Source organism: Amblyraja radiata, chromosome 15, assembly GCF_010909765.2.
Source record: "Amblyraja radiata isolate CabotCenter1 chromosome 15, sAmbRad1.1.pri, whole genome shotgun sequence".
NCBI lineage: Eukaryota > Metazoa > Chordata > Chondrichthyes > Rajiformes > Rajidae > Amblyraja > Amblyraja radiata.
The window spans coordinates 57685969-57702305 of record NC_045970.1 but is presented as its reverse complement, the minus strand read 5'-3'; the positions used below and the strand labels follow the sequence as shown (position 1 = coordinate 57702305).

General features: G+C 41.0%; 1 protein-coding gene across 1 annotated transcript; it reads right to left on the bottom strand.

Moving 5' to 3' along the window:
- Positions 1 to 4813: 4813 nt before the first annotated feature.
- LOC116981472 (NXPE family member 3-like) lies at positions 4814 to 14873 on the bottom strand. The gene is made up of 2 exons (XM_033034524.1): positions 14243 to 14873; positions 4814 to 5367 (listed from the first exon to the last, which is right to left on the bottom strand). Exons 1-2 carry the CDS (start codon positions 14871 to 14873, stop codon positions 4814 to 4816), a joined length of 1185 nt encoding a protein of 394 aa, XP_032890415.1.
- Between the last annotated feature and the right edge of the window lie 1464 nt (positions 14874 to 16337).

Genomic DNA, 16337 nt, shown 5'->3' with positions numbered 1-16337 from the left:
GATTGCTCCCGATGTTGGGGAAGTCCAGGACAAGGGGTCACAGCTTAAGGATAAGGGGGAAATCCTTTAAAACTTTTTTCACACAGAGAGTGGTGAATCTCTGGAACTCCCTGCCACAGAGGGTAGTCGAGGCCAGTTCATTGGCTATATTTAAGAGGGAGTTAGATGTGGCCCTTGTGGCTAAGGGGATCAGAGGGTATGGAGAGAAGGCAGGTACGGGATACTGAGTTGGATGATCAGCCATGATCATATTGAATGGCGGTGCAGGCTCGAAGGGCCGAATGGCCTACTCCTGCACCTAATTTCTATGTTTCTATGTTTCTATATGCTTTAATTTCCGGTCATCCAAGTAAGATTGTTTAATATTTGTTTCAGAATGCTTCAATCTATAATAACTGAAAATGTCTTTCAGTTCTCTTAATCTTTAATAAAGTTATGGCCATTTGATCACAGCTTTTGTGTTAAGTCAATGGAAAAGCAATAGGGATCAAGATGCTAATTTCCAAGTATGAAAATGGCCATAACCTTTTTAATACTGAAGATATGAAAGTGAATTAGGTGTCATATTAAACTTCGTTTTATGCTTTATCTGATGGGATAAATTGCAGACTTGATTTTTTAAATCTCAAAATTTTGTAACATTGCTACTATGAGAAGAAACGGGATTAAATCAGTGCTTTTTTTTAAGACAAAAAGGTACAGTTACAGGTGGTGTTACTTGCTGTTAAAGCTGTTTAAAGGCCTAATTGCCTAATTTAATTGTAAAGGGAGAAATCTTTTAGGACCGAGATGAGAAAAACATTTTTCACACAGAGAGTGGTGAATCTCTGGAACTCTCTGCCACAGAAGGTAGTTGAGGCCAGTTCATTGGCTATATTTAAGAGGGAGTTAGATGTGGCCCTTGTGGCTAAAGGGATCAGGGGGTATGGAGAGAAGGCAGGTACAGGATACTGAGTTGGATGATCAGCCATGATCATATTGAATGGCGGTGCAGGCTCGGAGGGCCGAATGGCCTCTACTCCTACACCTATTTCCCATGTTTCTATGATTGTGATAATCTTGTTTTTCACTGATCACATTTGGCCATATAGCTCTAGCTTGCGTCTCCTCCCAGGATGCCAGTGTCATTTTTGTTTCCATGAACATCTGCACATGTTGCGCGTACAAACCAAATGTTTGTGACCTCCCATGTATCTCCCATGTATCTCCAGCTCACCAACCTAGCCAGTTGGTGGAATAGCTGACAACTACCAACTAAATGCAGTTGTCTCACTGTTCCAGCAATCAAATTTGAGGAAGGACGTCCTTGCTATTGAGGCAGTGCAGCGTCGGTTCACGAGATTGATCCCTGGGATGGCGGGACTGTCATATGAGGAAAGATTGAAAAGACTAGGCTTGTATTCACTGGAGTTTAGAAGGATGAGGGGGAATCTTATAGAAACATATAAAATTATAAAAGGACTGGACAAGCTAGATGCAGGAAAAATGTTCCCAATGTTGGGCGAGTCCAGAACCAGGGGCCACAGTCTTAGAATAAAGGGGAGGTCATTTAAGACTGAGGTGAGAAAAAACATTTTCACCCAGAGAGTTGTGAATTTATGGAATTCCCTGCCACAGAGGGCAGTGGAGGCCAAGTCACTGGATGGATTTAAGAGAGAGTTAGATAGAGCTCTAGGGGCTAGTGGAGTCAAGGGATATGGGGAGAAGGCAGGAACGGGGTACTGATTGGGGACGATCAGCCATGATCACAATGAATGGCGGTGCTGGCCCGAAGGGCCGAATGTCCTCCTACTGCACCTATTTTCTTTGTTTCTATGTTTCTATCCAGACCTCATCTCTGGTTAGAGTTTGAACATACTCCACACGACCATATGGATTTCTTTCAAGTACTCTAACACCATCTGCTTTAGAATCATCTGCCAACGTACTAACCATATCATCTCCCCTGCACATTTTTCCCTCTAATTCCTGTTGACTATTCGGGTGTCAAAAATACAACTCCCAGCAAGGTGATCATTCCCTTCTTATTTCTCAGCTCCATCCAGAAAGCCTCACGGTAATGTCGCTTTGGACAACTGCCTTGATGTTCTTCTCAATCAATAAAACAACTCCCCCTCCTCTTTTACTCCCACTTGTATCCTGCCTGCCAGCGATGCAGCTGCCACTTTGAGAACCACCCTGTTAAATGTTTATTGGTTGGCATCGTGCCGTCCCGCTCCTTATCAGCTACAATTTAATTCTACATCTGAAATAAATGGGATGAAAGACTCATCAGGGTTACGACATAGAAAAATAGAAAATAGGTGCAGGAGTAGAGGCCATTCTGCCCTTCGAGCCTGCACCGCCATTAAATATGATCATGGTTGATCATCCAACTCAGTATCCTGTACCTGGCCAATGAACTGGCCTCAACTATTCACATTATACTGCATCTGCCATGCATTTGCCCACTCATCCAGCCTATCCAAGTCACCTTGCAGCCTCCTAGCATCCTCCTCACAGCTAACACTGCCCCCCAGCTTCGTGTCATCCGCAAACTTGGAGATGTTGCATTCAATTCCCTCGTCCAAATCATTAATATATATTGTAAATAGCTGGGGTCCCAGCACTGAGCCTTGCGCTACCCCACTAGTCACTGCCTGCCATTGTGAAAAGGACCCGTTTACTCCTACTCTTTGCTTCCTGTCTGCCAGCCAGTTCTCTATCCACATCAATACTGAACCCCCAATACCGTGTGCTTTAGGTTTGTATACTAATCTCTTATGTGGGACCTTGTCGAAAGCCTTCTGAAAGTCCAGATATAACACATCCACTGGTTCTCCCTTATCCACTCTACTAGTTACATCCTCGAAAAATTCTATAAGATTCGTCAGACATGGTTTACCTTTCATAAATCCATGCTGACTTTGTCCAATGATTTCACCACTTTCCAAATGTGCTGCTATCCCATCTTTAATAACTGACACTAGCAGTTTCCCCACTACCGATGTTAGACTAACTGGTCTGTAATTCTCCGTTTTCTCTCTCCCTCCCTTTTTAAAAAGTAGGTTTACATTAGCTACATTCCAATCCTCAGGAACTACTCCAGAATCTAAAGAGTTTTGAAAAATTATCACTCATGCATCCACTATTTCTGGGGCTACTTCCTTAAGTACTCTGGGATGCAGCGTATCTGGCCCTGGGGATTTATCGGCTGTTAATACATTCCACGACTGGGTATGACTGGAGATTACACATTAAAAGGTGATTTCAATGAGACGTGTGTCATTTTGAGGAACTACAGAAGAAATGCTCAGAGGCCTGGAGAAAATCTTTATGGGATAGAGCAGTCATTAAGCAGTACATCACAGTAGGAATAACATTCAACACTACCCAGTGACCAAGACCTTGACTGCTACTAAATGACCATCATCCATGTTCCTTCACATACAGAATTGCAAAGTATGCCACCAGGTCAGGCGAGGTTCATTATTGTCACATGTACCAAGGTACAGTGCAAAGCTTTATTTTGCATGCTGTCCAATTAAATCAGATAATATTACATGTCAATACCATCAAACCAAACTCAAGTACAATAGGTAAAGTGAAGGGAAAAATCCAGAATGCTGAATATCGTTTTCAGCATTGTAGTGCACCAGTGCCAGAGACAAGGTCCAATATTCGCAATGAGGTCGAGGGGAATTAGACAGTTCCCTAGCCTATGGAAGGTTCTTCCTGATTCCAAAGGAGAAGAAGCAGTTCCTGAGAATGGTGGTGAGCGTTTTCAACTTTCTGTATCTTCTGCCCGGGTGAGGTTAAGAATGAATGGCTTGGGTGGGAAAGGTCTTAGATCATGTTGACTGCTTCCCCCTCTTCCCCCACCCCCCCCATACACTCCCCCACCCCCCTCTCCACCCACACACACCGCCTATCCCACACACCGCCCCTCCCCCACACCCACCCTCCCCCTCACCCACACACCCCTAACCCACCCCCCCATACACCCCCCACCCCCCTCTCCACCCACACACAGCGCCTATCCCACACACCCCCCTCCCCCCACACACCACTTCCCCCACACACCCCACCTACCCCATACACCCCCATCCCCCTCTCCCCCCACACACCGCCTATCCCAAACACTGCCCCTACCCCACACACACACACCCTATCGCCCACACTCCCCTCCCCCACAGCCCCCACCCCATACACCCCTCACCTCAAACACCCCCCCTCCCCCACAACCCCTTCCTCCCACACACCACCCTCCAAACACAGACCCCCCCAACAGCCCTCTCCTCCACACCCCCCCTCCCCCACACGACCTCCTCCCCAACAACCCCCCTTCCCCCACAACCCCCTTCCCCTCCCCATACACCCTCTCTCCCACACGCCCCCCCCCCTCCCCCACACGCCCCCCCCCTCCTTCACACACATCCCCTCCCCCACACATGCACCCTCCCCCACACATGCACCCCTCCCCCACATACCCCCACACCCCGTTGGGGAACGGGTTGCATTGGGGGACCAGGGTCTCGTGTGACTGGGACCCAATGGGTCCCACTTGGTCTAGTTTTCCTTTAATTTCCCTCCAAATTAATTTCTTCCACACAAACAAAGATTTAATATCAAAGCTAACATTATTAATGTCAGGTAATAATTAAGAATTATAACTAATTAAAATAATAGAATAGAATCAAAAGATACATTGACAAAGATGAATTAAAAACTTAGAAATCAAAATTTTCAAAATATTTAAAATGACATTCATTTTTAGACAGATAGATTTATGATTTGCAATGTAATTGTGGTGATGCATGGTGAGCAGATGTTGTTACCTTTTATTGAAAGGGCACATGTGTGAAAGAAACACATCTATTTCATTCTTGATTATAATTTGCAATGGGTGAATGTTATGGGGCAGGTAGTGGGCTATGGTCATTGCCCATGCATCCACAAATACTACTTTGATGCCCGCAAACATCGTTCTCAATACTAAATGAAGTTGAAAAGTGAACCAGTCGCTGTAGTTAAGAATTACATCTGGTACATAGGCCCGTACATTCCCAGTCTTTATAACGACCACCGTATCTGGATTCCTGCTGAGCAGCTGTAGAATCGATCTTCGAATATGCTGCAGCCTCCTGATGTACACTTCAACTGGGAAAGTGCAGAAATGGGCACAGATACCAATGATAATAACTGTGTCTTTCCCTCCTTCAATTTCATTCAGTTTATTTGAAATGTAGTTCACATGCTGGCTTGAAAAAGGGACGAAATAGATTGGCGGGCCATGAGTAAAATACTCCAGCATGATGTTGTTCTGTATGTCGAAGGCACAGTGAGGGCCAGCCTCTTTAGGATTGCCAAGGTCAAATATTCTAATACCTAAACAGAAAAATACCTGAACACTTAAATTGATAAGTCACAATATTGGTAATGTTAATATTGAAGAAACTGGGATGGGCACTTCAATCCAAACAACATCACACCAAAGGGAGCTGTCAATTTACCTGCCACCCTAGGTAAAGGTTGAACAAAGGGAGAGAATTTTCACAGTGGGGATGGTGGGGAGGACAGTATCTGTAATGGGCTAAACAATGTCCACCACTTACTGCATCCTCCTTCGTTCTTGAGCGTTTGATGTACCAAACTAAAAAGTGATGCAACCATCTTTTTTTTTTATTTTTTTTTTTTTTTTTTTTTTTTTTTATTAGAAGTACGGTAAATTACAATAACACACAACACATATATCTTAATACATTTTTTGTACCGCTTCATTTTTTTTTTTTTTTTAAAGCTTTAAGAAAAAGATAGAAGTAAGGAAAGTAAAGAAGGTGCGCAAGAGTTGTGAAGTGCAGAAGAGTGTTGGGAAAAGAAAGCCCCTTAGAAAAGAAGTTAGAGAAGGAAGTAAAGTAAGAAAGTAGACCCTAGAAAAGAAAGAAAAAGAAAAAGAAAGTAAGGACAATCGCTCTATTATAACATTAAACTCCGCAGAAAGACTACCAACCAAGTCTGTTTTTGTTGTTTTATCTCCCAATGCCAGGTCCTGATACCATTTATTTATTTATTTATTTTTAAAAATTACTATTGCACCTCATGCTTGTAATAGGTCCATAAACGTAGACCACGTCTTTTGGAATTGGTTTGCTTTATCTGCTAAGAGGAATCTCATCTCTTCCAGATGTAATGTTTCAAACATATTTGATATCCACATTTTTATTGTTGGTGTGGGCGCATTTTTCCAGAATTTAAGTATGAGCTTTTTTCCCATTAGCCCGTAATTGAGTAAATTCTTCTGATACACGTTTAATTCAGGGATACCTTCCGATATCCCAAAAATGATCCATTCTGGTTTTGGTACCAGTTTTATTTTAATTAATTTTGAAAAAATATCAAATATTCCATGCCAGAATTTTTGGATTTTTGTACAAAAAACAAAAGAATGCGCTATGGTAGCTTCTTGACACAGACATTTATCACAGATTGGTGAAACATTGGGAAAGATTTTATTTAATTTAGTTTTTGAATAGTATAGTCTATGTAATGTTTTGAATTGGATAAGCGTATGTCGTACATTGATCGAGCATTTATGCACCTGTAGTAAATGTTTATCCCAGCTCTCTTTTGAAATTTTTATAGCTAATTCTTGTTCCCAGTCTCTTCTAATTCCATCTGTTGTGGGTATTTCTATGTTTAAAATGATATTATATAAGTACGATATTAAGTTAGCTGATTCCGCCTTTGTCTTCATTGCTTCATCCAGTAAGTCGGAAGGCATATTATGAAAGTCTTTTGCGTATTTTTTCAAATAATCACAAATTTGAAGATATTTAAAATATTGGTTATTTTTCAAATTATATTTCAGTTGTAGTTGTTGAAATGATAGTAATTTTCCCACTTCATACAGATCTTCGAGCGTTTTGATTCCCATTCTTTCCCAATGTATAAATGATTTGTCTATGATTGATGGTTTAAACGATGGGTTATTGGCTATTGGTATTGAGAGAGATAGGTTTCTTAATTTTAGATTCTGTTTTATTTGTTTCCATGTTCTAATTGTGCTATGTATAATTGGGTTTTTATTATAATTTTTATTATTCAGATTTATTGGTGAGAGGATAATCGCTCCTATATTACTCGGGGAGCAATCCCCTTTTTCCATTACAATCCAGTCCGCCTGCTGGGCAGAATTGTCCAGCAGGTGAATCATATTTTTAATATTTACTGCCCAATTATAATACATAAAGTTAGGGAGCGCTAGACCCCCCCACTCTTTTCGTTTATTAAGGTGTGTTCTTTGTATTCTATGGGGTTTATAATCCCATATGAAATTTGTAATGTCTGAGTCCAATTTTTTGAAAAACTTTTTTGGGAGATATATAGGTATTGATTGAAATAGGTATAGAATTTGTGGTAAGAAAATCATTTTTATAGCGTTTATTCTGCCTATTAAGGACATCGGAAGTGTTTTCCAGAATTTAATCAAATTATTTAATTTCTTAAGTAGGGGATTATAATTGGCTTTAAACATATCCTGGTAATTTCTAGTAATTTCAATTCCCAAATATTTGAATTTTTCTGTAGCTATTTTAAAGGGGAATTTCCTGAGATGTGTTGAGTCTTTTGGTTTTATCGACATAATTTCACTTTTGTTCCAATTTATTCTATATCCTGAAAAGGATCCAAAGTCCTCAATTAAATTTAATATATTCGGTATACTAATTTGTGGTTTTGTGATGTACAGTAGTACATCATCGGCATATAGGGATATTTTGTTATTTGAATATTTTGTATTATAACCGTAAATATCCAGGTGTGTTCTTATTTTTTCAGCAAGGGGTTCAATTACCAAAGCAAATAACAGCGGAGATAATGAACAACCTTGTCTATTGCCCCTTGATAGTTCAAATTTCGAGGATAATATATTATTAGTTAGTATTCTAGCCGTAGGTTTGTTATATAATAGTTTTATCCATGCAATGAAGTTCTCTCCCAATTGGAATTTTTGCAATACTTTAATCATATAATCCCATTCTACTTGATCAAACGCTTTTTCTGCATCCAGTGAGATGATAGCTAACTCTTGGTCGTGAGATTTATGTGAGTGCAACCATCTTTATGCACCCCATCTAACACTGCCATTGCACCAGAGGCATCTATATTCCACCTAGGCTCCATAGAGGATGTACTTGGTCAGGCTATTGGGAATTATCCACCTTTAAGTGCTTTAAAACCATCAATACCTTCTCTTTGATAAATCATACATGGTCCAAGACATCAACATCTATGTCCCAATTGCTTAGCTTCCACGACCTTCTCCTCAGTAAAAAAACTGATTAGACATTTTCATTTAATACCTACCTCAACTCTTGTGGCACTACGCAAAGATGGCTGTGCTAATACCTAAGGAATGGCGGTGCAGGCTCGAAGGGCCGAATGGCCTACTCCTACACCTATTGTCTATGTCTATGTTTCTACTGAATCACAGAGCTATAGAGCATGGAAACAGATTCTTCAGACTACTTTGCCCATGTTGATCATTCTGGGATTCTGAGCTAGCCCCATTTGCCCACATTTAGTCTAGAACTGTCAAAACCGTCCCTATCAAGTTCTATCTTATTAAAGTAGCAATTGTATCTTCTCCTGTGTCAGCCCTCGGGCTCGTCTTCCTTTTTCCTTTCTTCTCCCCGCCCCCCACCCCACCCTCCATCAGTCTGAAGAAGGGTTTCGGCCCGAAACGTCGCCTATCTCCTTCGCTCCATAGATGCTGCTGCGTTTTTCCAGCACTTTTGTCTACCTTCAATTTTCCAGCATCTGCAGTTCCTTCTTAAACAATTCTTCTGTAGCCTTATCAGGCAGCTCATTCCAGAGAGAAAATGATGCCCGAGATTATTCTTACCCTAGGCTCTCTCAAACCTCACAGTAATATTGTAGTACATAACAGAATAGATCAGTTGGGGAGGTGAGCTAAGGACTGGCCAATGGAATTTAACTGTGATAAGTGTAATACATTGCATTTTGGTCTGTCAACCAGGGCTGGACTTGCACAGTAAATAGTAGAACCTTGTAAAATGGTGCAGATGGAGTTACTACAGATAAAGTATATCAAATTATGTGAGGCAGCAATAAAATGAACACCCAGTCTTTATCCCAACTTAGAGGACTCTAAAGTTAGAGAGCATAGGGTAAGAAAGATCTCAGAGGCATATATTTCACTCTGGAATGAACTGCCAGAGGAGGTGACAGAATTGCTACTTTAAAATGTCATATCACCAAAGTGATTAGTAACAGGTTAACCAATAATACTTCAAGCCCATACCTTTCCTGTTCAAAAAGTTAACACCTTCATTTATTGGTACAGCTGCTGTTGAGAGCTGGCTCGGTGAACTCAATGGAAGAACTGCACTGTTTGATGTATATTGGGTGATGATCTGCCTCCACTACTGATGGTCCACACCAGGAAAGAGGGTTCAGTCCCAGAAAAATGCAGTTTTATCTTAGATTACATTTTCAACCATCTATTAAAATTATAAAAAATACAATTGGCAACCATATCTCCTATAAGAATAAATGGATTGTATTGGTTGAGAAATGACAGGTGCATAATATTGAATCAATACTAGCCCTGGAAAATAATACATTTTGTTGAATAAATTATAACTTCAATGTTCTTCAAATTCAAGAAAGAACTACATGTTCTTAAGCGGTTGGACAAGCTAGATGCAGGAAGTTTATTCCCGATGTTGGGGAAGTCCAGAACAAGGGGTCACAGTTTAAGGATAAGGGGGAAATCTTTTAGGACCGAGATGAGGAAAACATTTTTTACACAGAGAGTGGTGAATCTCTGGAATTCTCTGCCACTGAATGTAGTTGAGGCCAGTTCATTGGCTATATTTAAGAGGGAGTTAGATGTGGCCCTTGTGGCTAAAGGGATCAGTGGGTATGGAGAGAAAGCAGGTACAGGATACTGAGTTGGATGATCAGCCATGATCATATTGAATGGCGGTGCAGGCTCGAAGGGCCGAATGGCCTACTCCTGCACCTATTTTCTATGTGCTGTAAAGTTATATTTTGTTTGTAAGGTCTGCATATTTATAGCGAGGAACTGCTTCATTATTCTATTATTATTTCCTCCAATACACTAGACTATAATATTTTTAGACATGATTAAAAATGATCTTACTTGGTTGATGTGATGGCTGTACGATTATATAACCCAAGGCACAGGGTAATATGGGCTTCTTGACATTGACATTTCTGCAAATGTTAATACCATTCATTAAGTCACTGTGTCAATATAAAATGTATACAGGGGACAGTCCCAGAAAATAATCTACTTATCCAACCTAGCCCAACGTAGCTCCCACAAGTTTAACTTTAAAAATGTCATCTTCAGAATAGTATGGAACCTGTAATTTAGCAAATCCATCTAAATCCAAATAGATCTACGTTAAATTACATTATTCTACTGGTAACAATTGATTTTCTTAAAATATTAGACTCTGTAACTAACAACTAAAACCTCAGGTTAGAGGATAATCAGAGATTATTCACAATTCAAGCAAAACTGGTTTTCTAGAACAAGGTCCGAAGCCTGGCAGGTCACAGCTGTTCATGCACATGTGGGTGACAAAACTTCTCATATCCAGTCATTGTTCCAGTAACTCATTTACATTTTTATGGTCTGCTAAGAGAAGAGTCTCTTTCAATTTGCTCCTCCAGGGCCTTCATAATTTAATCCACTTCAAATCTACCCTACTTGTTTCCCTTACCTCACATAATTCGATATCCTTCTCCTTGGTGAATACCGAAGAAAAGAAATTGTTCAATATCTCCCCCATCTCTTTTGGCTCTGCAGATAGCTGTCCACTCTGACTCTCTAATGGACCAATTTTATCCCTTGGTTATTGGTTATAAGAAGAGGTTGGACAAACTTGGATTGTTTTCTCTGGAATGTCAGAAGCTGACGGGCTACCTGAGAGAATTATGTGGGTTGGGAGATTGCAACCTTCACGTGGTCCACCCTGTTTCGACGAATGCAATCAACCCCGCGTGCACAAACAGATCAAACAGAACAAGTTGTCTTACAACTTTAGGCTGTGCACGCCATACGCAAGAGAAAGATAAAATTATGTTAATTTATGACAGATAATGATAGGACAGATTATCAGAATCTTTTTTCCAGGGTGAGATACTTAGCACTTGTCCGACTTAAATTCCATCTGTCAGTCCCCAGCCCAAGCTAATACAGATCCTGTTGTTATCTTACATAACCTTCTTCACTTCACTATACCAAATATTTTGGTCTCACCATGCCACCTACACGTTCAGCCAAATCATATCGTTGAGAAACAACAGATCCCTGTGGCACATCATTGTTCATAGGCCGCCAATTTGATCAACAACTCTCCACTATCACTCTCTGACTTCTACCACCAAGCCAATTTTGTATTCAATTTTGCTAGCTCACCCTGGATCCTATGTGATCTAACCTTCAAGACCAGCCTGCCATGTGGGAGCTCATCAAAGACCTCACTAAATACCCTGCAGTCAATGTCTACTAATTAACCTGCCCTTGTCAATCCTCTGCCACCTCTTGAAAAAACTCAATCAAATTTAGGAGATGCGATTTCCCATGCATAAAGCCATGCTGGCTATCCATAAATCAGTCCTTGCCTTTCCAAATGCTGGTGGATCCAATCTCTCAGATTTCCCTTTCCCACTTTCCCACCACTGATGTTGGGCTCTCCAGGCTATCGTTCCCTAGCCTATCCTCTCCTTAAATAAAGGCACAACTTTTAGCCAGCCTCCTGTCTTCCGATACCTTACCTATGGTTAACGATGAATCTGTGGCCGAACCCCTGCAATTTATTTCCTCCCATCCCACAATGTTCTCGGATATACTCGGTCAGGCTCCACCTTCATGTGTTTTAAGGCAGTCTTAATAATAAGCAACTGACCGACCAACCAGCGTGTACTTGGGATACGAGAGGAAACTGGACTACCGAAATTTTTATTAATAAGTTAATAAATACTATAAATGACTAAGAACTCCATAAATAAACATAGAAACATAGAAAATAGGTGCAGGAGTAGGCCATTCGGCCCTTCAAGCCTGCACCGCCATTCAATATGATAATGGCTGATCATCCAACTCAGTATCCTATCCCTGCCTTCTCTCCATACCCCCTGATCCCTTTAGCCACAAGGGCCACATCTAACTCCCTCTTAAATATAGCCAATAAACTGGCCTCAACTACCTTCTGTGGCAGAGAATTCCACAGATTCACCAATCTCTGTGTAAAAAATGATTTTCTCATCTCAGTCCTAAATGATTTCCCTCTGATCCTTAAACTGTGACCCCCTAGTTCTGGACTTCCCCAACATCGGGAACAATCTTCCTGCATCTAGCCTGTCCAACCCCTTAAGAATTTTGTAAGTTTCTATAAGAACCCCCCTCAATCTTCTAAATTCTAGCGAGTACAAGCCGAGTCTATCCAGTCTTTCTTCATATGAAAGTCCTGACATCCCAGGAATCAGTCTGGTGAACCTTCTCTGTACTCCCTCTATGGCAAGAATGTCTTTCCTCAGATTTGGAGACCAAAACTGTACGCAATACTCCAGGTGTGGTCTCACCAAGACCCTGTACAACTGCAGTAAAACCTCCCTGCTCCTGTACTCAAATCCTTTTGCTATAAATGCTAACATACCATTTGCTTTCTTCACTGCCTGCTGCACCTGCATGCCTGCTTTCAATGACTGGTGTACCATGACACCCAGGTCTTGTTGCATTTCCCCTTTTCCTAATCGGCCACCATTCAGATAATAGTCTACTTTCCTGTTTTTGCCACCAAAGTGGATAACCTCACATTTATCCACATTATACTGATCTGCCATGCATTTGCCCACTCGCCCAACCTATCCAAGTCACCTTGCAGCCTCCTAGCATCCTCCTCACAGCTAACACTGCCCCCCATCTGTTGTCATCCACAAACTTGGAGATGTTGCATTCTATTCCCTCATCCAGATCATTAATATATATTGTAAATAGCTTGGGTCCCAGCACTGAGCCTTGCGGTAACTCACTAGTCACTGCCTGCCATTCTGAAAAGGACCCGTTTACTCCTACTCTTTGCTTCCTGTCTGCCAGCCAGTTCTCTATCCACATCAATACTGAACCCCCAATACCGTGTGCTTTAAGTTTGCATACTAATCTCTTATGTGGGACCTTGTCGAAAGCCTTCTGAAAGTCCAGATATAACACATCCACTGGTTCTCCCATATCCACTCTACTAGTTACATCTTCGAAAAATTCGTCAGACATGATTTACATTTCATAAATCCATGCTGACTTTGTCCAATGAATTCACCACTTTCCAAATGTGCTGCTATCCCATCTTTAATAACTGACTCCAGAATTTTCCCCACCACCGACGTTAGACTAACTGGTCTGTAATTCCCCGTTTTCTCTCTCTCCCTCCCTTTTTTAAAAGTAGGGTTACATTAGCTACCCTCCAGTCCTCAGGAACTATTCCAGAATCTAAAGAGTTTTGAAAAATTATCACTAATGCATCCATTATTTCTGCGGCTACTTCCTTAAGTACTCTGGGATGCAACTTATCTGGCCCTGGGGATTTATCGGCCTTTAATCCATTCAATTTACCTAACACCACTTCCCGGCTAACCTGTATTTCACTCAGTTCCTCCATATCATTTAACCCCTGGTCCCTTGCTATTTCCGGCAGATTATTTATGTCTTCCTTAGTGAAGGCAGAACCAAAGTAGTTATTCAATTGGTCTACCATGTCCTTGATCCCCATTATAAATTTGCCTGTTTCTGACTGCAAGGGACCTACATTTGTTTTAACTAATCTTTTCCTCGTCACATATCTATAAAAACTTTTGCAGTCAGTTTTTATGTTCCCGGCCAGTTTTCTTTCATAATCTATTTTCCCTTTCCTAATTAAGCCTTTTGTCCTCCTCTGCTGGACTCTGAATTTCTCCCAGTCCTCTGGTAGGCTGCTTTTTCTGGCTAATTTGTACGCTTCATCTTTTGTTTTGATACTATCCCTGATTTCCCTTGTTATCCACGGATGCACTACCTTCCCTGATTTATTCTTTTGTAACTTCAAAGCAAAAAGCTGCAAATGCTAGATATCTGAAATAAAAACAGAAAACACTAAATGGAAATATCAAAATATAAAGATGAAATGTAGGTGGAATACCTTTGGAAAAAAACCCTCTCTTCTCCAATTAAAACCCCTTATAACTCCACCCCGAGCATGATTGATTCGAGTAGAACACGGAAGATTTTCTGGTTTGTAACAGAACCAAGGCTCTCCTGTCCTGAGATCAGTAAAGTTACATAGTGGTTTAGTTGGAGTTAAAAACAGATTGCAAACAGTAGTCTTTGAAATTGCTCCAGCTTTGAAAGTGCTTTGCATATAAATTCGATCTGGTCGTTCTTCACGCAGCCGTTTTAGTACTTTGATCCCTTCACTGGGATGAACGAGGGAAACTGACACTTGGACTTTACCCGGCCAGGATAAAGTAAAATGAATGTAATAATATCCATTTTGGTTATCTATAACTGTCCCTGCTGAACCAGCCTTTAACTCTGGGCTGTGAATCCGCGCTTGCAGGTAGTCACCTCCATATTGTTTTGGATTTCCATCAAAGTCAAACATTCGCAGCATCACCTGCAATTTATCTCCAACGTGGAAAGTCTTCTCATGATTTAAAATGATAAAACAAGTATGCAGTGGGTCGCTGCTTTTCCTAAAGGGCACACTGGGATCGGGAGGCATTGGCCATTCAATCATTTTCATCAGTACTGTACCCTCTGTTTTTTCTTCAAGGGTGAAGCCATGAGTCTGATAGCCATACTGCATCAGCTTGTGGATCCATTCAGTCTTCGGAATTGAAAATTGCGCAAACTATGGAAAACAGCAAATTCAATTAATTTTTTTTTTCAAATTGTTTTACAGCATTTATAATCATCAAGACTAAAAATTTCAAATTTTAGTTTCAATAATTTTTACAATGTGATTAGAATGTTATTATTCAAGATTCAAGAGTGTTTTCTTGTCATATGTACTAGAACGGAACAATGACATTCTTACTGGCAGCAGCCGCTCAACAGGTTTGCAACACAATACTCAATAGATAATATAATAAACAAACAAAAAAAGATAGACAATAGACAATAGGCGCAGGAGTAGGCCACTCGGCCCTTCCAGCCAGCACCGCCATTCAATGTGACCATGGCTAATCATCCACAATCAGTACCCCGTTCCTGCCTTCTCTCCATATCCCTTAATTTCGCTATCCCTTAGAGCTCTATCTAGCTCTCCCTTGAAAGCATCCGGAGAACCAGCCTCTGAGGAAGAGAATTCCACACACTAACAACTCTGTGTGAAAAAGTTTTTTCTCATCTCTGTTCTAAATGGCTTACCACTTATTAGAAACATAGAAACATAGAAAATAGGTGCAGGAGTAGGCCATTCGGCCATTCAATATGATCATGGATGATCACGTCTCTCAGTCTGAGCTGTGAATAACACTGAACACACGTCAATATTCTTAAACTATGGCCCCTGGTTCTGGACTCCCCCAACATCGGGAACATGTTTCCTGCCTCTAACGTGTCCAAACCCATATTATCTGATATGTTTCAATAAGATCTCCTCTCATCCTTCCAAATTCCAGAGTATACAAGCCCAGCCGCTCCAATCTATCAACATATGACAGTCCTGCCATCCCGGGAATTAACCTCGTGAACCTACGCTGCACTCCCTCAATAGCAAGATGATTTTTCCAATCGATTAAATATAAAAGGTTATTAGTGTTTAAAAATGTTGAGGTTCTCTCTCCTGAAGGCCACACCCCTTTCGGAGGGACTATAAAACCTGGAAGTGTTGAGTGTCTCAGTCAGTCTCTGCAAGATGGGGGAGCGAGAGGGTCACGTCTCTCAGTCTGAGCTGTGAATAACACTGAACACACGTCTACTAAACTGTGAGTGGTTTTACTGACCTGTCAGTGCTCTTAATGTGGTTTGAAAATATAGTTTGGAAATGCTAAAGCTGTGTTGCCTTTGGTTTGGAAATGCTAAAGCTGTATTGCCTTTGGTTTGGAAATGCTAAAGCTGTGTGCCTAATTAAAGTTGCCTTGCCTAATTAAAGTTGCCTTGCCTAATTAAAGTTGCCTTGCCTAATTAAAGTTGCCTTTCCATCTACATAATTAAAAGTCTAAACTTGACCACTTCCTGTTTGCGCTTTATATTGATTTTAGAAAAAACGCTGCCACGTACGGCTGTGATTTTTGGCCATCTTACTCAGAGTCTCCCTCCGCTCATC